The following is a 20,892-nucleotide window of genomic DNA, read 5'->3' as shown; positions in this document are numbered from 1 at the left end:
AGGTTGTGATTGCCAGAATACTTTAGATTTTAAAGTTATTCTCTTTGTTTTTTTTTTCGGTAAAGTCACGTAGGTAGAAAATTTTAATAAAAAATAATGTATTACGACGTTTTGACCGCAACACAAGCGGTCATCCTCGGGTGCAAAAAAATAATCCAGCAGTTCCACTTCTGGATTTTATATTATTTATATTTTATTTTTCTACCTACGTGACTTTACCGAAAGAACCAAAGAGTATGGATTCCTGCAGTCACGAAAGCTTCAAATCAAGATTTTAAAATTAGTTTACGTAATATTGCCTTTGGTATTTTCAAATTAGTTTAATGTGATTACTCATTTTTGTAGCTATATGGGGTTATTTAACCTCGTAAACAGCAAGGCTGCTGATATCCAGGGTTCGAATCCTAGGTCGTTGCTCGTGATTTAACCAAGGTTCTCAAGAATACAATGTTTGTCTAGCCCAGTCACCAAAGACTGCACTCGACAAACTTAATGGGCCCCTCTTTGGCATTCCAATTTGGGCCCTCATGGCTACATGCCCCCCCCCACCCCCCAAATTAAAAAATAATTCCCACGCCTGCCAGCCATTAATGTCGGCACCTTCCTCATTCAGCCAGACTGGGAAACAGCAAATCAATTGAGAAGAAAAATAAAGACCTCAAATCATGGACACCTTTTGCAATTTACGGAGAGGGCAAACATATCACTCATTTTTTTATTGCCGTTCTGTAAATTTGCAGGCCGTTGGTAACCTTGGACTTATATATTTTTATATATATAAGTCCCCCCCAGTAGAAATTACCGGGCAACCGACCCCATGAGCACCATCTGACTTGAGTAGCGGGCAAGCTGACCGCTAGGCTACACAGCTGCTTCATACTTCCCTATGCAAACGAGGATGGTTTGTCCCATTCTCAACAGGGAATGCAACGAATGACATGCTGATTTCGCAATTCTGTGTTTCAGCCATCTGTGATTGAGTCAGGCTCTCCATGTTTAGCGAGTTGAAAGTTTCATCCTGGTCATTGGTCGCCAGTATTTGGGTGGGTTATATTTCAAAATAAATCGGTAACCAAAAATTCCAGAATAATAGAGGCGTATATAAGTTACTTATATTTGTTGTTATCTTAAACTAATTAAATGTAATAACTCGATTACTTTACGATTACCTTTTTCAATGCAGTGTATTTTTCAGCTCTTTTTCCGGGGGTTGATGAAGGGGCTGTGGGAGTCTATAGTAGCAGCAGCTTCATAGAGGATTTGTTTGCCCCTGCCATGGGAATGTGGAATATGTATCACTAGTTCAGGGCCATCAAAGGTCTTGAGCACCAGCCTGTTGATGATATCAACAAGGAGATTATTTGACTGAACTGGGCGCAGACTCGTACAAAAAAAAACTATCTCAGGAAATTGCAATATCTGACCAGTTTTCTGTTGTTGCTCTGAATCCATCCAAGGAGCTGTAGAAGGGACTTCACATCTAGTTGTATTGTGTGATTCTCTGGGACAGCTATTTCTCTGACACAGGGGATCGTACTGCTTCCTGCGAGGAGATATTTCTCTCCCTGCTCAGGGAAAAATCTACATCTCGTGACATCTCGTCAGTGGCACAGATGGAATATAATTGGGTAAGAACTCCGCCTGAAAATGTAAATGCTTCGATGTAATACTTTTTTATTTCGTTTTTGCTCTTATGTAAAAATGCCGGAGAATTATTATTTTGTTTCTCCACTTGGAAATATTATCAGGCCGTGCCCTATTCATCCCTGACTTTGCTACGGTTTATTCTCCCTCATGGAAAAAAACAAAACTTTTGCCTCCGACTTTAAGCTGAGCATAGATCTCCTTCTCGCGCACCCTGACTCTATCTCCCCCGCCCTCCTCCTCTCTCCCTTCTTCTCCCTGTCCCACTCAATCTCTTTTCTAATCCCGCCATTCTGTAAATGTATTCACGGACCATTAATTAAATTGCACGCCTATTAGGCCAACTCAGCCGGATGCGGTTTTTTTCGCGAGCCGTGAGATGCTCGCTGTGGAGTGGAGTGGGGGGGGTGAGATGGGAGTTTGTGGTGGCGAACGGTGGAAATAAAAAAAATTGCTTCGTATATATAAAAAAAAATAAGATGCAATACGGCGGGCGCGTTACGCCTTCTGCCGCGCTTTATTACGAGAGGTCTCGCTAAGCGCGCGCCCGACCATTTGCGTATTAAAACCTGCGTCGCCGGAGAAAGCGCAAATTCATCGCGGCAGCGTCGCCGTCCTTGACATTTCTTATGAATGGAGGTCGCCGTGTTGCCGCACTCGGGTTGGGAGTCGCCGGGGTTTCTCGGCGACCGCCTCTTTAATAAATGCCGCGCTAATTCTCCGCGTGTTAGCCGTGATGGATCCCATGGCGAGGCCGGGCGGTAATTGAAGCCCGGGGCGGACCCCCGTTCTCCGAGTCCGCTCTCCCCCCCCCCCCGCCCTCTTTGCCCCCTGCTCGGAGTTTACCGCACGCTCGGGCCGTCCGATGGTGATTGGGTCTCCGCAGGTGCCGCGGGTTGGCACGCCCTTTGCCGCTGCTCACCCATCCGGTCTCGTTCCTCTCTCCCAATGCAAGGACTCTCCTTCCTCTTTTGCTGCCCTCCCTGCTGTGCCCAGCCAGGTGATGCACAGTTCGAGATGGTTAGGTCAGTCCCGGTCAGAGATGAGCTGTATAAAATGCGTTTCTGCTTTTAAAGTCGACAGTGGTCGCCCGAGGCAGAGATTGGAATGTGGAATTTACGCCACTGGTCCACGACTGTCGTTGCCCATGAGTCGAGCCTCACTGCTCGTTTGAGAAAAGATGCATTCTCCTTTTTTTCACTATGATAATGTTCACTTTGGCTAGGTATTTTTTGTATCTTGTGGAACGAAACTGTAGACCCAAAGAATATGAATTTCTGCAGTCACGAAAGCTTTAAGTCAAGAGGAAACTGTAGTTTTTAGGGAAAATAAGAGGTTGATGAAATGCTGCGAAAAAGGTTATAATTATTCTTGTTACCCTGCACCACTTTCTAGCCAAGTTAATGAATGCAAGGCTTTACCAGATTGCGCATACAGCAATTTTATCATGTCATCATTGCATACCACTCTTCCGTACCCTGTCCCTGAACCCATGTGGCTCCTGGGAATAGTACCGCCCCGAGTGAGAAGACCCCAGTATGCATTGTGGTAGCCCGGTGATTTAAGTCTTCCTGTCCTGTGTTGAGAGCTGACAGGTCGTAAATAAAGACACACGCGTCCAACTGATTGCATTGCTGTCCGGCATGCGGGCTGAGAAATGACTGTGGCGGCTTGCCACAGTTTCAGGGAGTGAGCTTTTTCACAGGGAAAAAAAAAACGCTCGCTAGGGTGCAGTCGAAATTCATACAGCCGAGTCGTGCTTTAGCAGAGTGCTTGACTCACAATCAGAGTTCACGTGCCGGGCGGGGGGTCAGCTTGGCCTATAAACCCTCCGGGGTTCATCGAAGTAATATATGCCACCACTTTGTGTCACAGTAGTAACACTTGCGGCTCACAACAAGAAGCATCTGGGTTCAATATCTGACTCAGGTGCCTTGCTGTGTGGAGTTTGTTCTATTCTCAGTTCTGCATGGGTCCCCCCCCAGGTTTTCCTCCCTTAGGTTCAATCCTGACCCTGACGCCTGTATATTTGTTCTCCGCGTAGTCTCGTGGATTTTTCTTCGGGTCCTCCGGTATTTACCTCCAGATTTAGAAATGTGCGTTTAGAGTATTTGGCTTTTTTCTTCTTTGGTTCTTTCGGTAAAGTCACGTAGAATGAGAATAAAATAAAATAAGACAATAAAATTCTCGCGACGTTTCGGCCACAACACAAGTAGCCTTCTTCAGGTGAAAGAACAGAACTGTCGGGACGACAGTGGCTGTTATAAATTTGCACTTGATAAGCCACTGCGTCGAGCTATCATTTGTGGTCAGGTCGCTTCTGAAAAATAACAATAAAGCTCAGTGGGCTTTACCTGGTAAAATTAAAAATAGTTTTCATAATATAGGTTTTTTTGGGTTTGATTGCATAAATAAATGTGTTGTTAAACCCGCCACCACCCGAAACAGCCAAATAGTAAGGTTTGTCACGTAAATAAAACATGCCAATTCGTTACTAGTACAGCACACCGGTGTGTTGGAGAGCAATTCCACAACATTTGTAATCTGAGTACGACGTTTCGCGTGGTGGCGGATTTAACGAAACATTTAGATTTACGCGATGTAACCTAAAAAGCCTATATTATGGATTGTATTGTTCGCAAAAGCCTACATGTTAAACTAAAAATAATTTAGAGTTTTTAAAATATATTTTATACAATGTAACTGGTACGGACAAAACATGCTAGTGCTCTACCCTCCTAAAAAGAGTTGAGAATGAGCTTGTCATTGACACAAGAATAATAATATGATTAGAATAGTCAGGGTTGGACAGTACATGCAATTCTATTGTCAGAAAGTGTGCAATGCAACATCTGTAGGTATTGCTGGTACCATCCTATTACCTGGCAACATTGCATAATAATTTAACATATCCTTCAGTTATTGCCTGATGGAATTTGAAAAGATGTGTAAATAAATCATCTCCAGAAGGATTCACTATTGATTTCATTTGGCCAGGAAGTAAATTGACGAAAATTATCATCTCAAATATATTTACTTACGTTAAAAAAAACTTCAACACATTCATCAATAACACTGTGGCCTTAAAAGGAAAAATATACAATAGGTGACGTTTTTGGTAATGGCTCTTCTTAATAGCGCATCAATCCTAGAAGGGATATTTTCCCAAAACGTCACCCAAATTATATATTTTTCCTTTTAAGGTCACAGTGTTGTCATTGACGAACGTGTTGAGTGTTTGTTGTTAATTGTGCTTGTGCGCCATTGCCAACGCAGCGGCATTAGCATCGTCACCAAATAATTTGTCTACCTCTGGCAAAGCGGCGCTGTGGCAGGGTGAATAGCATAAATTCTAATTGGGAGTATACTCATCCCATCAGCTCCCCAGGGTCAGGTTATATGAAATGAATACCATTTTGTGATAAGTCATCAGTGGTTGTTTGATAGATAGAATTCCTCCTGTCAAAGGAATGTTTCCTATGCAAAATTGTAAGTGTCTGTTTTGTTTGAATGATTGCATATATATGTGGAGAGTAGTGTACAGTGAGGGAAAAAAGTATTTGATCCCCTGCTGATTTTATACGTTTGCCCACTGACGAAGAAATGATCAGTCTATAATTTTAATGGTAGGTTTATTTGAACATTGAGAGACAGAATAACAACAACAAAAATCCAGAAAAAACTAATTAAATGCAAATCAATTTATAACATTTTTGACATGCGTTTTTCTGGATTTTGTTGTTATTCTGTCTTTCACTGTTCAAATAAACCTACCATTAAAATTATAGACTGATAAGTTCTTTGTCAGTGGGCAAACGTACAAAATCAGCAGGGGATCAAATACTTGTTTGCCTCACTGTATGTGGGGAGCGGTGGCGCAGTTGTTTGCGCACTGTGCTTCGAATCCGTCGACCCGAGTTCAATTCCCACTCAATGGGCAGTGGCCATTATCTGAACTAGTCCTGGGCCTCCCCGAGATTGACTTAGCCTTAAATGAGCGCCTAGTGCGACGTGTTAAAACTAGCACTGGCTAGACAAAGACGGCCGGCCATGATTCTAACCACACCACCCCCTCGCATGCCGTTCAGGCCTTCACAGGTGCTCGCGTACAGCACTTGTCCCAACAGCCTGTATAAACTATTTGGGGGATCTTTGTTGTTTGTGTGTGAGTGTACGCGTGCCTTGTCAGTGAACGCAATGGACAGTGGAAAGGCAGTACCCCCTCTCCAATCAATAACGGAGCTGGTAACGCAGCAGCAGCAGCAGCATCAGAACGTGTCCAGATAATTGCTATGGATCGAATAGGAAAAGAGCATTAATCAACACAAACGAGCCAGCTGCGTAGCCTGAGAGAAAAAAAAAATATCAATTAAATAACCACGTGTCACCGGCTTGAGATTGTACTTAGCACAGTTTGCCTGTGTTGCACAATTCGCTCAAATTAGGGTTTAGTTAAATGTGCGCTAAAGTGGCTTTGCATTGACGCTGTAGCGACTCGGTGCGGGTGATCCCGCTTACACGAGCACCCCGCAAACCCAACCCGTCTGCTGACATCCTTTTCGCAACGCGCTGAATTCCGCGACTAAATAACGTGCGAGTGGTGTTCCCCTCAAATGAGCCTGTGGGGGGGTATGTGCACGTCTCCTGTGTACAGTCTTCAACCAGTGGGTAGATATTCCACACTCCCCGTCGCAGGGGTGAGTTCATCTCCACGACAATCACAGTTGCCTTTGCACTCGGGCGGTGCTTGCCTGTGGTGGCATTGATGGCGATTATCGCGGTAACCTTTTGACTTTGCGGTGGCACGTACCCGGCTCTTTATTTAGTGTTCGTGGATCTCATGGAAAACAATGTGCATGAGACACCAACCCACCTTGCAGGACAATAAGGTGGCCAGTAAAAGCCAGGACAGTAAGGCGCTTGCGGGCCCGCTTATATGGGTATTATAGAGTTTGTGTGGATCTTGTATTCTAGTTTTCTTTCGAGTATAGATACTCAGTAAGAAATTGCTGAAATATACCAAGCAGCACAATCTTTAAAGGGAGTCTTGAGCCTCGCTGAGTCATCAAAAGCCGGTCAGTGCCTAAGTACTCAAGCGAGCAATCGGTTGTGCTCATCAGCTTAAGGAGGCCCTGAGCCAGTGATGGAAATTCCACCTTCCTATGAAGAAGCCATTTTCTTTATAGGACTACCACCAGTGTCTTCCAACAGAATGATATCCATTTATGATAACTTTAGTAAATCCCTGCAACTCTTTAGCACTGCGTTAGTCTTGTCAACTCGTGCAAAAAACTCGGAGACGAACCCAGGGCCTCCAGAATGTAGCCACTGGTTTTTAGGATTTTTTTTTTATATCAAATCCCAAGAAGTCTCACTTCAGTTGCTGGTTTGTGCAGCTTGTAGCTCTTGAGTTCTGCAGGCCGTCCCCGCCGCCCGCTGTTCAGACTCGCAGCCTTCAGATGAGTAATACCCTTTTTAACCACCACGAGCAGAGGCATGTATTATTATGACTATTAATATTATTTTTGTCTTAATAATAGCGCCGGGCATTACCGCGAGCTGTGTTTGGAAATTGCATTAGGGATATACTGATGCCCTGATGTTCGCGTGAATGTTATTAGGTTCCTCCCTACTCCATTTCTCTCCCGTTTCGCAGCAAATAGCGAACACAAAGTGTCCTTGTCTGTTTACCTCAGTGCTCCACAAAGCCACAGTGACTGGAGGTTTCTCCCTTCGCCAACGTGGCGAGGTTTATACTCTTTGGTTCTTTCGGTAAAGTCACGTAAGTGGAAAAAAAATAGAAACAAATAAATCAAGACGTTTCGATTGCAACACCTACGTGACTTTACCGAAAGAACCAAAGGATATGTATGGATCCTTGCAGTCACGAAAACTAAAACTTCAAATCTAAAATGAAGGGCGACGTTTGAGAAGTTTATATCTTCGGGGGCTGGCTCCCTGTGAGGCTGTTAATGCCCACATTGGTGCACAGAGCTGACGGCTCTGGTGGTCGTGCTCAGCTGTGATCCAGCACTTTGGTAGTGTGGTTGGTGGATCATCCAGAGGTCAGAATGTGCCGTTAGGCTCCCAGCGTTCTGGCTTGCGATGCGGCTAAGAGATGGCAGTACAGCTAATTGGGGGGTTGTTGACTGCTCTTGTGTGGATTTTCGAGTGTTTGGATCGGTGGGTTTCTCTCGGGGGTCCTCCGGTTTACTCCCACGTGCAAAAAAAACTCCTTCAAAAGAGATCAGGCCTAATGTGTATATGTGTGCGTGTATGTACGTACGCCTACTTTATGTGCGTGCGTACCGTGAATACGTGAGGTGAGGTGGTGGCACGGTGCTTTGCCCACTGTTGCGAGCCTGGCAGCCTGAGTTCGATTCATGGCCGCAGATCGTTTCAGTGGCGAGTGAGAATCTGCACGGGTAACGCGGTCTTTCCCCTTCACCAACATGGGTTGCATCGCTTGCTTTCAGACACGCTTCTGCGGCCGCCTGGAACGCTCTTCCTCCCTATGTTAGGAAGCTGCTGGAGCTATGGCACTTTTAAATCTAGATTTAAAACTCTATTTTTTTAGTACTGCATTTTGTGTTTAGTTTTTTTGTCCTTACCCCGCAACTCAGATTAGCACGGTTGGCTACGTACGGTGCAAAAGAAGTTCAACATACTTACAAACATGGTCAGAAACCTCCCTGACTGACATGGTGTGGGGAGGTCTTCAGCCCGCAGGAGGGTAACAGACTGCTGCGACTTCTTTTTTCCTGATGGTTATAAATTATTTGGCGACGCTGTGTTGGCAGCGGTGCACAAGCACAGTTGACAACAACAAACTCAATGCACTCATCAACAACACTGTTTTAATATATAATCAGCGAGTATTCAGACAATAGCCCTTCTTCATAGCATGTCGAGGCCAGAGTGGTAGAGTGCCACTAATGTTAGCTCTGGCAGAAATGTTGCAGATTATATATATTTATTTTAAGTCAGTATTGTTGATGAATGTTCATTTCTTGAGTGGTATAGCTATACCTATGTCAGATGTATTGCAAACTGTCTCAGTACGGTCCAATGGCTCTGCACGATCTTCTCCTTTGGCCACCCGTTAGCTCAAGAATGACGATCGAACCGAATAATCTCGTTCCATCTTTGTCCTGTACCAAAAAACGCAACACATTCGTCAATAAGGGCCTTAATAGGAAAAATATATATTAGGTTATGTTCCGGGCACCTTGCTTGTAGCACATGACAGAGAGGCCAGAGAGGTAGAGTGGATAATAAGAGTTGGAGAGTGCACTGGGCTGATGAGAATTAAACAAATTTTATGTTTTCAGATGACCATATGAATTGTCACCTTGTAGCTGACACATTCAACTTTATAGCAGCCATTTAAAAAACAAGACAACTCCTTCAACGATCAAAAAATTATTTTTAAACAAAATCATTACCATTATAAAAAAAAATATTGCCGTAACATTGCATCGTGGGGAGATTGTTGCTTGTATGCACAAGGCACAATGCTCTTCGCAAGGCGTTGTGCCTTATGCACCACTGCCAATGCGGCATCACCAAATGCTTTGTCCTGTGCCAGCTTTGTTTTGCTCAGTCGCACCGTGCACCCTTTTATTCCGCGTCATTCTTTATTGCATCGATCTTTCTCGTTCTTTGTCTCTGCTTCTCTCTCATTGCGCTTGAGTATGGATCGCTACTTGTGGTACCCTCTCTCTATTTATTTGAGAGCCACGTCCAAACCACTGAGTCGTCTTGACGTTTCCGGACGAGTGTTGTTTCTTGTACGAAATCCTCTCGAATATTTTATTTTATTTCTGCACAAGGGCTGCTGCCACGATGGTGGTATCGCACGATTGGCTTCAGATGTCGCAGTTCGATCTCCCGGCATGGCTTTTGAAACGGTGACCAGGATTTTTTGCCATTCTCCGCTTGTTTCCACCCAGCAGTATGAGTGGGTGCGCCACACTCCGTCGGTAGGTCATGTGCGGTGGGCTAAATTGTGGGATACTCCCACCTCTTTGAAGACGTATGGTCAGTGTGGAAGAGTCGGCCAAAAAATACCCACTGGACCAGGACTTTAGAGATTTCTCAAATGGAGGTTCTTTCGTCGGCAGTTGAATGAGCAAGGAATTGCAGGGCTGCACCTTTAACCTACGTGTACAATAATATTCTAGTTTAAGCACAGTTATGAACTCCTTGCATCACTATTAGCATTGTGCCATTGCTTCTCTGGCACCTGTGCCACCCGTTACCGCGTTTAACATGCGCTGCACCCTGTGCACCGCACGTGTCCCCAGCCCCTGCCGCTGCTCCGCCGGGACACCGGCTTCATGCTGACGATGTCTCAGGAGCAGGCCGCCTGCCTCCTGGCCAACGCCTTCTTCTGCACGTTCCCCCGGCGCAACGCCACCGGGCCCCGGAGCGAGTACTCGGCCTTCCCCGACATCAACTTCAACAGGTGCAGCAGTAGCAGCAGTGCACTCACTGTGCATTACAGATTATACACACCGTGTGTCATGCTGTACACGCACACAGGCCATGTTCCTGTACACGCCGTGTGTCATGCTGTACACGCACACAAGCCGTGCTCCTGTCCACACCGTGTGTCATGCAGTACACACATGCCATGCTCGCTCTATGTAAAGTAGTTCCTGCTATATACACAAGACATGCTCTTCCACTCATAACGGCCATGCTCCGGTGTACACACAGGCAAAGTTTCAGTTCAAAGTCACGCTGCAGTACATGCACAGGCAATGCTCCCTTATACATACTCTGTAATATATTGCTCACACTTTGATGTTGCTGTGTACACGGTACTGTATAGGATGCGTTACACAGAGGCCATGCTGTATTATACACACCATGCAACGTATCAGTTTATACGGAACCAGTGCCACTGTACAAAGTCAAAGATCCCCCTTATAGCCTGAACAGACTTTTGAGGCAAGTGTTGTTAGTGAGCACCTATGAGGACTCGCACAGTACACAGGGTTGTGGGTGGCCAAAGCCACGCTCAGCCGCATTTGTCTCGCTTGTGGTCACGTTTACACACCGCACCAGGTACTCATTTAAAGCTGATTCGACCAAGGGGAGGCCCAGGACCGGTTCAGATATTTGCCACTGTTATTGGTCACGAGCGGGAATTGAACTCGGGTCACTGGGTTCATTGTGCAGCGCATAAACCGCTGCACCACCACTCCGCCACATGTAGATGTACACAGTCACACCCAGGTAACGCTGAAGCTCAGATCAGAGTAAGACCTTAGCTTTTGTAAATGTCCTTTCACAGGGAGATTCCCATACTGCACTTTGTCTTACTATCGCACTCTCTGCAATTGTTAAAACGGGCGAAATTGCACCGATGGTCCATACGCGTAACAAAACCACATTCATTTCCTGTGTCACATCGTGACAAAACCACTTGACATTTGCTATGTCACAGCTTGGTATATTAAACTTAATGCAACCTCACTCTCAGTTGCTGATTTAAGTTATTGTGTAGGTCAGATTGATGGCATATACAAATCTTCTTTCAGTTGGGGAAAGTCAACAATGATGGAAGCAAAGTTATCAATGAATATTAAGAATGAATCCACTTGGTGATTTAAAATTTTGAAGATTGGGGTGCAAAGATTGTTATTGTTAGCTTTGAAGTATATTACTCTTTGCACTGCCGTATAGGAACCCTCAAATGTCAAAGGTCAATCGATCGGTTTAATTGCCCTGTGACCTTCCACTGGTCCTTCTGATTCTAACAAGATCAAATTTGTCAATATTTGCTTGTCTGTGAATAGCCTGTCAAAGTTTTTTAATAAGTCGTATATTTTATGAATTTCATGGACATGCAAAGGCACATTTGGGAGATTTTCAAAGCATCGCGGCCATCACATTGCCTTGCAACTGGCACAGACGCCCACAATAGTTAGCCACAAAAAAAAAACAATGGGCAGTGCTCCTGAGCCTCAACTGCCAGCCTCACTTTGAATGTATTACTGTTATTTACTTTTAAATTTTACAAATTGATCGACCCTTTCCTGTAATCAATTAAAGCTGACTGCGGTTAATCATCTAATTGCAGATAATAAATGACCGCGTGTAGCAGGTGGGGAGAGGGGACTGAGGCGGTTGTAGGTGGGGGACAGCTGACCGCTAAACGCTTCTGCCTTACAAATTGAGTGGGACAAATTAACGAAATGTTGCAGTTCATGCAGACCTACAAAATTACCCTCATAGTCATTGAACTAAATATATAAGCAGATAATATGTGCCTCTCACATGTCTGTATCTCCACATAAAAAAAATGGTGTCTTTCACAACCCATCAGCTGCACAGCCTTCTGGGAAGTGCATACTTTCAGCAGCATTGTTTCAAGACCATGATAACGCCAGACTGGTTTCAACATTCAGTGTCTCAGCAGTCGCGCTTGCTTGAATCACCTCTCTTTACGTTATGGGGTCCGAGTTCGATGCAAAGTTACATCATAGATAACGTTTTAGATTGGGGTGAGTTCTATTGGCGAGCGCCTGTTTAGATCCGAGCGACATACAAGGGTTTTTATGTGGCCAGCACCACATCCAATCGCATTTTTCTCTCCAGTGTTCACACACTGCAAATAATCAAGAAAAGTTTAGACACCACAGATATAAAAAAAAGCCTCAACACATTCGTAAATAACACTGCCTTAAAAAGAAAAAGGATGTTATTGGCAACGTTTTTGGCAATGGTCCTTTTCCAGAGAACACAGAGGCCGGAGAGGCCGAGTGTGACTAATGTCAGCTCTGGCCGAGAATCAAACTCGGGTCTCTAGGTTTGTAGTGCAGCACAGTAACTACTACACTACCGCCCCCCATATACAGACACACATCAGGGCTGGGTCGCCACGGACCACCGTGCCCGGATTAATATTTAAAAGCTCACACGCATGCTATAATGATGCCACTCTAAGAAGCAGGGCGCTGACATTTGCAAACAGACGCCAGTTAGGGCCCAAGTCACCAATTTGCCAAATGGGGGCATTTGCTGTTTTATTTATTACAACGTGCCGGCCCTTTTTAAAAAATTGGTATTAGAATCTGAGTGTTTGTATTCAAGCACGGCTGAGTGGCACTGTGGCAGAATGCTCGACTCGTATGCAGAAGGGCTCGAGTTCAACTCCTGGTTAGACATTGACCCATCCTGCCTTTGAATCGAGGAACGATTTTCTTCGGAATTAAACATTTCCCAACGGCCATAGGATTGTACTGTCCATCAATATTCTGAGCTTCTGAGAACATTGATGGACATTGCACATTCCTCTGTCGGGTACAGACAGATACATCTTTTGAATCTAGTTTGAAAACTCAATCTTTGAATGCGATTATTTGTTTTGTACTTCCCCGCACCTCCGATTAGCAATGTCGGCTACGTACGGTGCGAAAGAAGTTCAAGAAACATGTATACATAAAGTGGTGTGTATTTTATGAACCTCAACGATAATGGCCGAGTCGAGCGCCATTTTAATTTGTGACTCTTCACTTTGCTCGTAGATCTCTTTGCCGCAACGCCACGCGAAACGATGTTTAATATATATCTTGAGTGTTATTATGCTATCCAGTTTGTTTACATTGACACGAAAGTTCCGAATTAAAACAATAACTATGCTTGCATAACAAATGACCAAATGTGAATGTAATTACTTTGCAAACTGAAATGCAGGCAAGCATAGTGATATATACGTCTAAAAAAAACATTTTTCATTTAATTGTATTATCATAGCTTAAACGTATTGCTTTCTGCAATTTTATTTAAATGTTTACTGACATTTTAGTGCATTAATAGTCTGCTTTGTCAGTATAATATCAGTTGTTCCACGGATAGCCTTGCCCCTTGCATTGCAGTGTGGACTCTTCACCACGAGTGTAGTGCCACTATTGGAGATGAGCTCTGCCCTATGCTCGACAAAAGTGAGCATGAAAACACTGGCATTTTTTTTGGAACTATAAAAATCATAGTTGTTTCAGACGTTATTTGAAATGATTTTAAATATTTACGGGAGTGGATTTAACGAAAATGTTTATTATGCCAGGTACGGCCCACTCACTGGCAGAGCCAGTGGGGGGGATGGGGTGGCAAGTGCCCCCCCAATGATCCGATCAAAATCCCGCACATGCGTCGAATAAAAAGCAAGGGACAAGTCCTTACTTAACAACTCAAATTTTTCATTGCTGGAGGGGCTTTGCCATTGGGCCCACTGAGCTATATTGCTCTTATTTAGAAGCGACCTGGCCACAAATTATTGCCCAATGAAGTGGCTTATGGTGTGGAAATTTATAGCAGCCAAATACTCTAGATGCATATTTTTAAATGTGGAGGGAAAAACTGGAGGGACCTGTAGTGGAATCCATTCGACCATGGGGAGAGAGACATGCAAACTCCAAATATGCAGGTGTCAGGATCTGGATCGAACCCACAGCCTCCTGTATACCAGGCGAAGTATTTAACATCTCGCCACCCTCCCAGTTAATTATCGTGACCATCATAATCATTGTCATATTGCTCTTTCCCAGGCTCTTTGAAGGGAAATCGGACCGCAAGTTGGAGAAGCTATCGGCCATCTTCCACTACTTCCGCCAGGTCTGCACCAAGAGTGAGTGGTGCCACCTCTACGGAGACTCTGCTGAGCCCCCCCCCCCCGAGCTCTCCACTCTGCGTTGCCGTCCGCTGCGTTTGTTGAGCCTGCCGGAACTCCTCGTTACCGAACCTTACGCAGCCAACCTGAAGCGAGTTGAACAACAAGTTCGGGTATCTTTTTTTTATTGTTGATCGAGAAACCGCTTCTTCTTCTTCTTTGGTTCTAATGAGAATGAGAATAAAATAATAAAATAACACCTGAAGACGGCCGCTTGCGTTGTGGCCGAAACGTCGTGAGAATTTTATTGTTTTATTTTATTATTTTATTCTCATTCTACGTGACTTTACCGAAAGAACCAAAGAAGATGAATCCTTGCAGTCACGAAAGCTTTAAATCGAAATTTAAACCGCTTCTTGTAAAGTTTGAATTGCTTGTACAGAGTCTCCACTTTACATGTTGACACATTCAGATTATATTTGTATGAACACACTATATATACAGGGTGTGGTGGCCTCAACCGCTTTGACCGTGTTGAAACATTTCATCAACCAGAGAAGGTTATTGAGTTATACCCTGACTTGGGTTTGAACTCGCAACCTTCTGGCTACCAAATAAGCTTTATAAACCACAGTGACACCACTCGGGGTGTAGCTGCACTCATACGCATGTATATATTGCTCTACACGCCACCACCCATGTACACCTGTTTGTAGATACAAACATACCTATTCTCATGCTTTCACCCATTCATTTCTCTGGAACGCACGGCATTTTTTTTTCGCCGAATGAGAGTAAATTTGACCCTGGAGAAAAATTGAGTTGGGCGCTGCGCGTGATGAGGAGTTGTTAAAAGCGCGTGAATTTCGGGGTGAACCTCGGGATATTTAGCCAATAAATTGTTGAACGCGCAGGGACGCAGCTGGAGTTTGGGAGTGGCCCGAGCAGCCATATCGGCAGGAGGTCCCTGTACATCTGTTATACCCCCATTATCCAGGGTCACCCTGGGCCCGTGCCTTATTTATGCATGTATGTTGAACTTCTTTCGCACCGTACGTATCCAATGGTGCTAATCAGTGTTAGTTCTCACAGGGGCACATACATTTGCACATAGACACAAAGACAATGATCCCCCATATAACCTCAACATACTTTTGCGGCAAGTGCTGTTCGCGAGTAGCACCTATAAAGGCTGGCATGGCACGCGAGGGGCTGGGTGACCAGCACCACGCCGGGCTGCTGTTGTCTCCCCAGTGACGATGTTTACACACCGCACCAGATACGGACTGGAAGCTAAGTCAACCTCGGGGAGACCTAGGACTGGTTCAGAAATTGGTCACTTGTGTTGGCCGTGGGCGGGAATCGAACCCATGTCACCGGGTTCGTCGTGCAGTGCGCTACCCCCTGCGCTGCCGCTCCCCACACTCACTCACACACGCAGGCAGAATGAGGGGAGCAGTGCGCTCGAGAGTGCGATACACAGACAGACAGGGACACGCCCCTACGCACATGCCCCGCTGTGATTGAGTGTGCGTCCCGTCAGTCCAGCCCACTCCTCCTCCTCCTCTCTGTCTTCCATCTATCACTCACATGACTCATAGAAAACACCGAATACATGTATAGACACACGTGCACGTACGTAGACATATCTGTACACACAATGTACAATGCACACATGCGTGAGACACATTCACACACGTTTTTGCACGTGCGCACACACACGCGTACAATTACCAAGATCCTGTATGTAGCCTTTCAGAGACTGTTGGGGCAAGTGCTGTTAGCGAGCACCAAGTGGCAGTTGCACCCCCTGCGTTCGCCACTGTGCCAACCCGCTTTGTTTTAGCCACCTGGTGCTCTGCTCGTTGTGAGCTTTGCTCCCCCGCCCTCCGTCGTTGTTGGAGAGCAAGCACCCCCAACTGTCCAGTAGCAGCCTTCATGAGCCTCCTCCACCGGAACCTTCTTGGGCAAGTCTTCAAAGCTCCCAAGTCCTCCCATCATAATATCAGCCCATCTCTCCTCTAGACCGGGCCGTGCCCGCTTTTCCCACGCTATCCAGCCAAAAATAACTACCTGGTTGGCCATCCTTAGACCGCACATGAGCATTGATCAACCCCGTCTTAGATGTCACTGCCAGATGAAAATTCCATTGATAAAGGATGCTTCTCAAACGACGTAGTCAAAAATAAGCATATCTCTGTAGGCTAATACAGCCACGCATATATATACTGACATATGAACTCGTACTAAGATAAATTCCGCATTCTACATTATTGATATTTAAAATGACGCTTGACATGTATGTACAAGGTCAGAAACCATGCTTCGGGCAGCAACGGCAGCCAGTCATTCTCCTAAGGTTTTGACAACCTTGCAAGTTGTTTTGGCTTGTATCCGCTTAGCTGTGGTGCGTTGTTGTCGAGGGAGGGAGGCATGTAGGGAGGGAGGTAAGGAGGGATGGAGGGGTTCTATTCCTGGATTGAATCTGGATCAGAGTGAACAAGAAAACTACTGTCATGGCCAACGGAGCCGCCTCAATAGCATAACCACGTTTCAGTAGATAATCATTCGTTACTCAGTAATACGTAAACTATGCAGATTAAAGTGTCTCTGTTCCGACTGGCGTGAGTAGGTGCTCAACTCTGCTCGTAACAGTGAGCCGCTGTGATAATTCCAGATTGCTATGAAAAGGGCCAGTCTGTCCCCGGGACAGATGTTGCGACTGCGTTGTTCCCACGCTTGAGCGACACCCCCAGCACCTTCGCGCCACCATGGCCGTGCACACAGGAGGCTCACGAGCACGCTGCATTTTGTTCTCAAGTTTAAAGCGGATTGACCGTCAAATATTATTCAATCTTCTTTCGCGTGGCTGATGTAGATGCAGAGCAACAGCTATAATTTAATTTTCAGGTGGTCAAGCCAGACAACCGTGTCAGGAGTAGCAGAGTGTATCATCATTGCTGTGATGTATCCTTCGTATTTGTTAATCGGGCATTGTGTAGCTATATGTGCATCAGGTATCTGCATCTACTGCCATGGTTTGTGCAGTGGATGCGGTTTATGGTGGACTATGAGCTTCGTGGAAGATCAAACCCAGGGATCTTCTGCATTTGGTCTTTCATAACAAGGTGTTTGCGAGTTCTTTTGAACCCCATTCAGCTCAATATATCAATAGAAGTAGTAGTAATATGACGGTAATGACTGGTGCTGTTAGGATAAAACAAAGCCGGAGTATGCATAAACACGACGAGTGTGGCTGGCCCTCATCTCCGTTGGCCGTGCTGAGCCGGTAGTGGGTTGTTCAGACTCCTGTGGCAGGGGCGAGTCTTATTATCCGTATGACAAGCGCTTTCCTCTTCGCACAAAGTGCCGCTCATTTTATTGGCTCCGGAGGGATGAATGGCTGTGTTGACCGCTGATTACGAGTCAAACTCGGAGCCTGTGTATCATCAGCCACGCGCTCTGACCGCAGCATCAATTCATCAGGACGCGAAGATATAAGCAGTGTGTGCAAGCCTTTCAAAATGAGTACGTACATGTTAGGATTGTGTTACTAAGTCTAAAGTATTCGTAGTTATTTGGAAGGTACTTTTACTTTCAATATTAATATAGTGCAGCTTAATCGATGAAGAATTGTGCTTCACACGAAGCCCCGCGTGATTCTGACTCCTCGTACACTGACAGCATTTGGCAAATGACAGCTGTCTACTGCAAATGGATGCACACAGACACAACAACCGCCATTCGCCACTAAGTGGCGGTGATGTCACCACGACGCTTGTGCCGGGCCATGTGCACCTTGAGGCCACGTGAAGTGTCGAACGCCCGCTGGCAGGAGGTCACGGGGCAGACCCAAGTGCCACGGGTCGACTGAATAAGATGACTGAGATGGCTGGCTGATGCACCACCTGTGCTCCCTACTGTGCCAACCTGCTGTGCTTTAGCCACCCGGTGCTCCGCTCGTTGTTGTGAGCGTCGCTCCTCCGCCCTCCGTTGTTGTTGGAGGGGGACTGCCTCCAACTGCCCAGTAGCGTCCTTCACGAGCCTCCTCCACAGAGGCCGATCTTGACACCGCTGGTCCCAGTCATCGGCAGTCTTCTCAGCTCCACGTCCTCCTGTACCACATCACTCCATCTCTTCTCTAGCCCGTGCCGCGCCCGTTTAGCCCCCTCGATCCGGCCAAACAAAAGCTGTTTCGGCATGCGGGTGCTGGGTATGCGGGCTACATGACCCAGCCAACGCAGCCTTGCCTGCCGGAGGAGCTCACCGATGGGACCTTGCCCAGATCTTTCAAAGATTTGTGAGCTCCTCACACAATCCAGCCTGGTTAAACACAGGATGGATCGTAGGCAGGCCAGCCTAAATGTTTCTAACCAGCGAAGATGTTCCATTAGGGGGGTCCACGTTTCGCAAGCGTAGAGAAGGGAGGGAATGACCGTGGCCGAGAAGACCTGAAGCTTAGTGCGGAGCGACAGACCAGGTAGCTTCCACACAGCGTTAGGCAACCGATTAAAATATATTGTCGCTCGACTGTTTCGGAGTGAGACCTCTGCTGTCAAACCGGAGCCGGTCATAAGCACACTGCTCAGGTATGGCAAACTCTTCACTCTCTCCACAACTGCCCCATCACCGATTGGGAGTTGTGGGGGTGGAGTGTTCGATGGTTCAAAATACCCAGGCAGGTGCTTAGTTTTGGTGGGGCTGATGGTAAGGCCCCATCTCTTAGTGGCACGCTCCAGTCTAAGCAGATGCATCTCCAACTCCTCCTCTGAATGAGCAACTATTACCAAATCATCGGGATACATAACGTGGTTGAGCAATAGGGAGCCATCCCTTGACCGCACCCGGGCATTGCTCGGCCTCCCATTATATCTGTACCAAATGGAGATTCCCCCGGTACAGCTATTGAAGACTTCACGAACTACGTGGTCAAAATAGATGTTAAATAATGTGGGAGCCAGAGAACATCCCTGTCGCACCCCAAGGTGTACAGGGAATGGCTCTGACTCCCGGCCACGTTGTTTTACCCAGGCCTGCTCACCATCATGAAGGTCCTTAATGATCGTGAGCAGAGGGTCAGGGACTCCAAAACCAGGGGATGACCCTGCTGAGGCTGCAGTGCCTCAAATATTGGAAGAAGTCACCCCGTGTGAGTGGCTGGCTCAGGTGCCATCTTTTGAGGAAGTACTGAAGGCGATCTGGAGTCTGAGACCAGGAAAGGCACCGGGTAGAGATGATCTCCCAAGCGAAATGCTGAGGGAGGGTGGCGTTTGTGCACAGACTGCCCTATATGACATAACAACAGTCTGGACCACTGGACGGGTTCCGCAGGATTGGTAGGACGCCCTGGTGGTCCCCCTCTTTAAGAAGGGGGACCGCACAGACTGCAACAACTACAGGGGCATCTCACTCCTCAGTGTGCCAGGAAAGGTCCTGGCAAGGATTATTCAACATCGCCTTACCAGGCACACTGAGGAGAGGCTTGCGGAGCCCCAATGCGGTTTCAGAAAAGGGCGGTCCTGCACAGATGCCATATTTTCTGTCCCTCTGCTACAGCAGAGGTGTAGGGAATTCCAACAAGACCTACTTCTCTTATTTATTGACCTGGTCAAGGCCTATGATACCATCAGTAGGCCTGGGCTTTTTGCCACGATGTTTTCCTTGCTGAGGGATTTCCCCTCCCCCAGGACCTTACAGAAATGCTCAGCAAATCTGCAAACCTGTTCCTGGGGGTCGGGGATTGGATCACCGTTTTTTCCCCTAATGATGGTAATAGGTGTGGCGCTGCAGGTTACTTTTTTGATGGAATTAAATAGAGATTTGTGATCGCAGGCCACTGAGGCACACTCCATCTCCTCAGCAACCCGCGACCACCACCCATCCTTGCAGCGCCTCACGGCTCTTTGAACCTCCAAGCGAAGGCTGCGGTAAGCCGCCTCATTCTCTGACGTGGGATTCTGTAGCCAATGACAGTGGGCCTGTCGCTTTTTCTCAACCATTCTGAACACCTCCTCTGTCAGGCAGGGTCTCTGGGGAGGTCTGGACCGCGTACCCAAAGCAGCCATTGCAGTTACATGAGTCAGTCCTAAACCTCGCCCATTTACCCTCGACATCAGGAGGAGTGGGGGATGATGCCAACCCCAGCCGCAAGCGATGATGAAATTCTCGCAGCTTTCATCAGGTAACTGAGACCAGGCCACTTTAGATTGGAATGGGGTCCTGGGTGTACACCCACCACAAGTGGAAGAATGGCAGGCGCATCTTACAGATGACTAGTCGATGGTCAGAGGGCAGATCAGCTCCACGGTAGGTCCTGGTGTCAAGGACATGGGCTCGCATCCGCTGGTCCGTCACTATGTAGTCCAGCAGATGTTCTTGCTTGGACCCGGCATGCATCCATGATGTTGTGTGGATGCGCCGATGCCGGAACAGCGTATTGGTAATTACAAGCCCATGGGCTGCACAAAAATCTAGCAGGTCATATAAGGCAACTGACTCATCGGCTTTGTCTGCATCTCTCCACGGATGTTCGTCTTCGGTGGGGGCATAAGTAACCACAACCACCACTCCTCGCCTCCGCTTGATGGAAAGGCGAGCCCAAAGTAGCTTGGGGCTTACAGCTTCCCACG

The 20,892-nt window shown here is 46.5% G+C and overlaps 1 protein-coding gene across 1 annotated transcript in view; it reads left to right on the top strand.

The window, feature by feature from the left end:
• PARG (poly(ADP-ribose) glycohydrolase) overlaps window positions 1-20,892 on the top strand; it is a 148,606-nt gene that overhangs the window by 67,336 nt on the left and 60,378 nt on the right. The window contains exons 12-13 of the mRNA XM_032959084.2: window positions 9,951-10,111; window positions 14,202-14,281. Of these exons, the coding sequence (XP_032814975.2) occupies window positions 9,951-10,111; window positions 14,202-14,281 (241 nt within the window). The remainder of the gene's footprint in view (window positions 1-9,950; window positions 10,112-14,201; window positions 14,282-20,892) is intronic.

Source organism: Petromyzon marinus, chromosome 22, assembly GCF_048934315.1.
Source record: "Petromyzon marinus isolate PM22_M1 ecotype Great Lakes invasive population chromosome 22, UKy_Petmar_22M1.pri1.0, whole genome shotgun sequence".
Classification (NCBI taxonomy): Eukaryota; Metazoa; Chordata; class Hyperoartia; order Petromyzontiformes; family Petromyzontidae; genus Petromyzon; species Petromyzon marinus.
The sequence above is the reverse complement of the archived record's forward strand: the minus strand, read 5'-3'. Positions and strand labels throughout refer to the sequence as shown.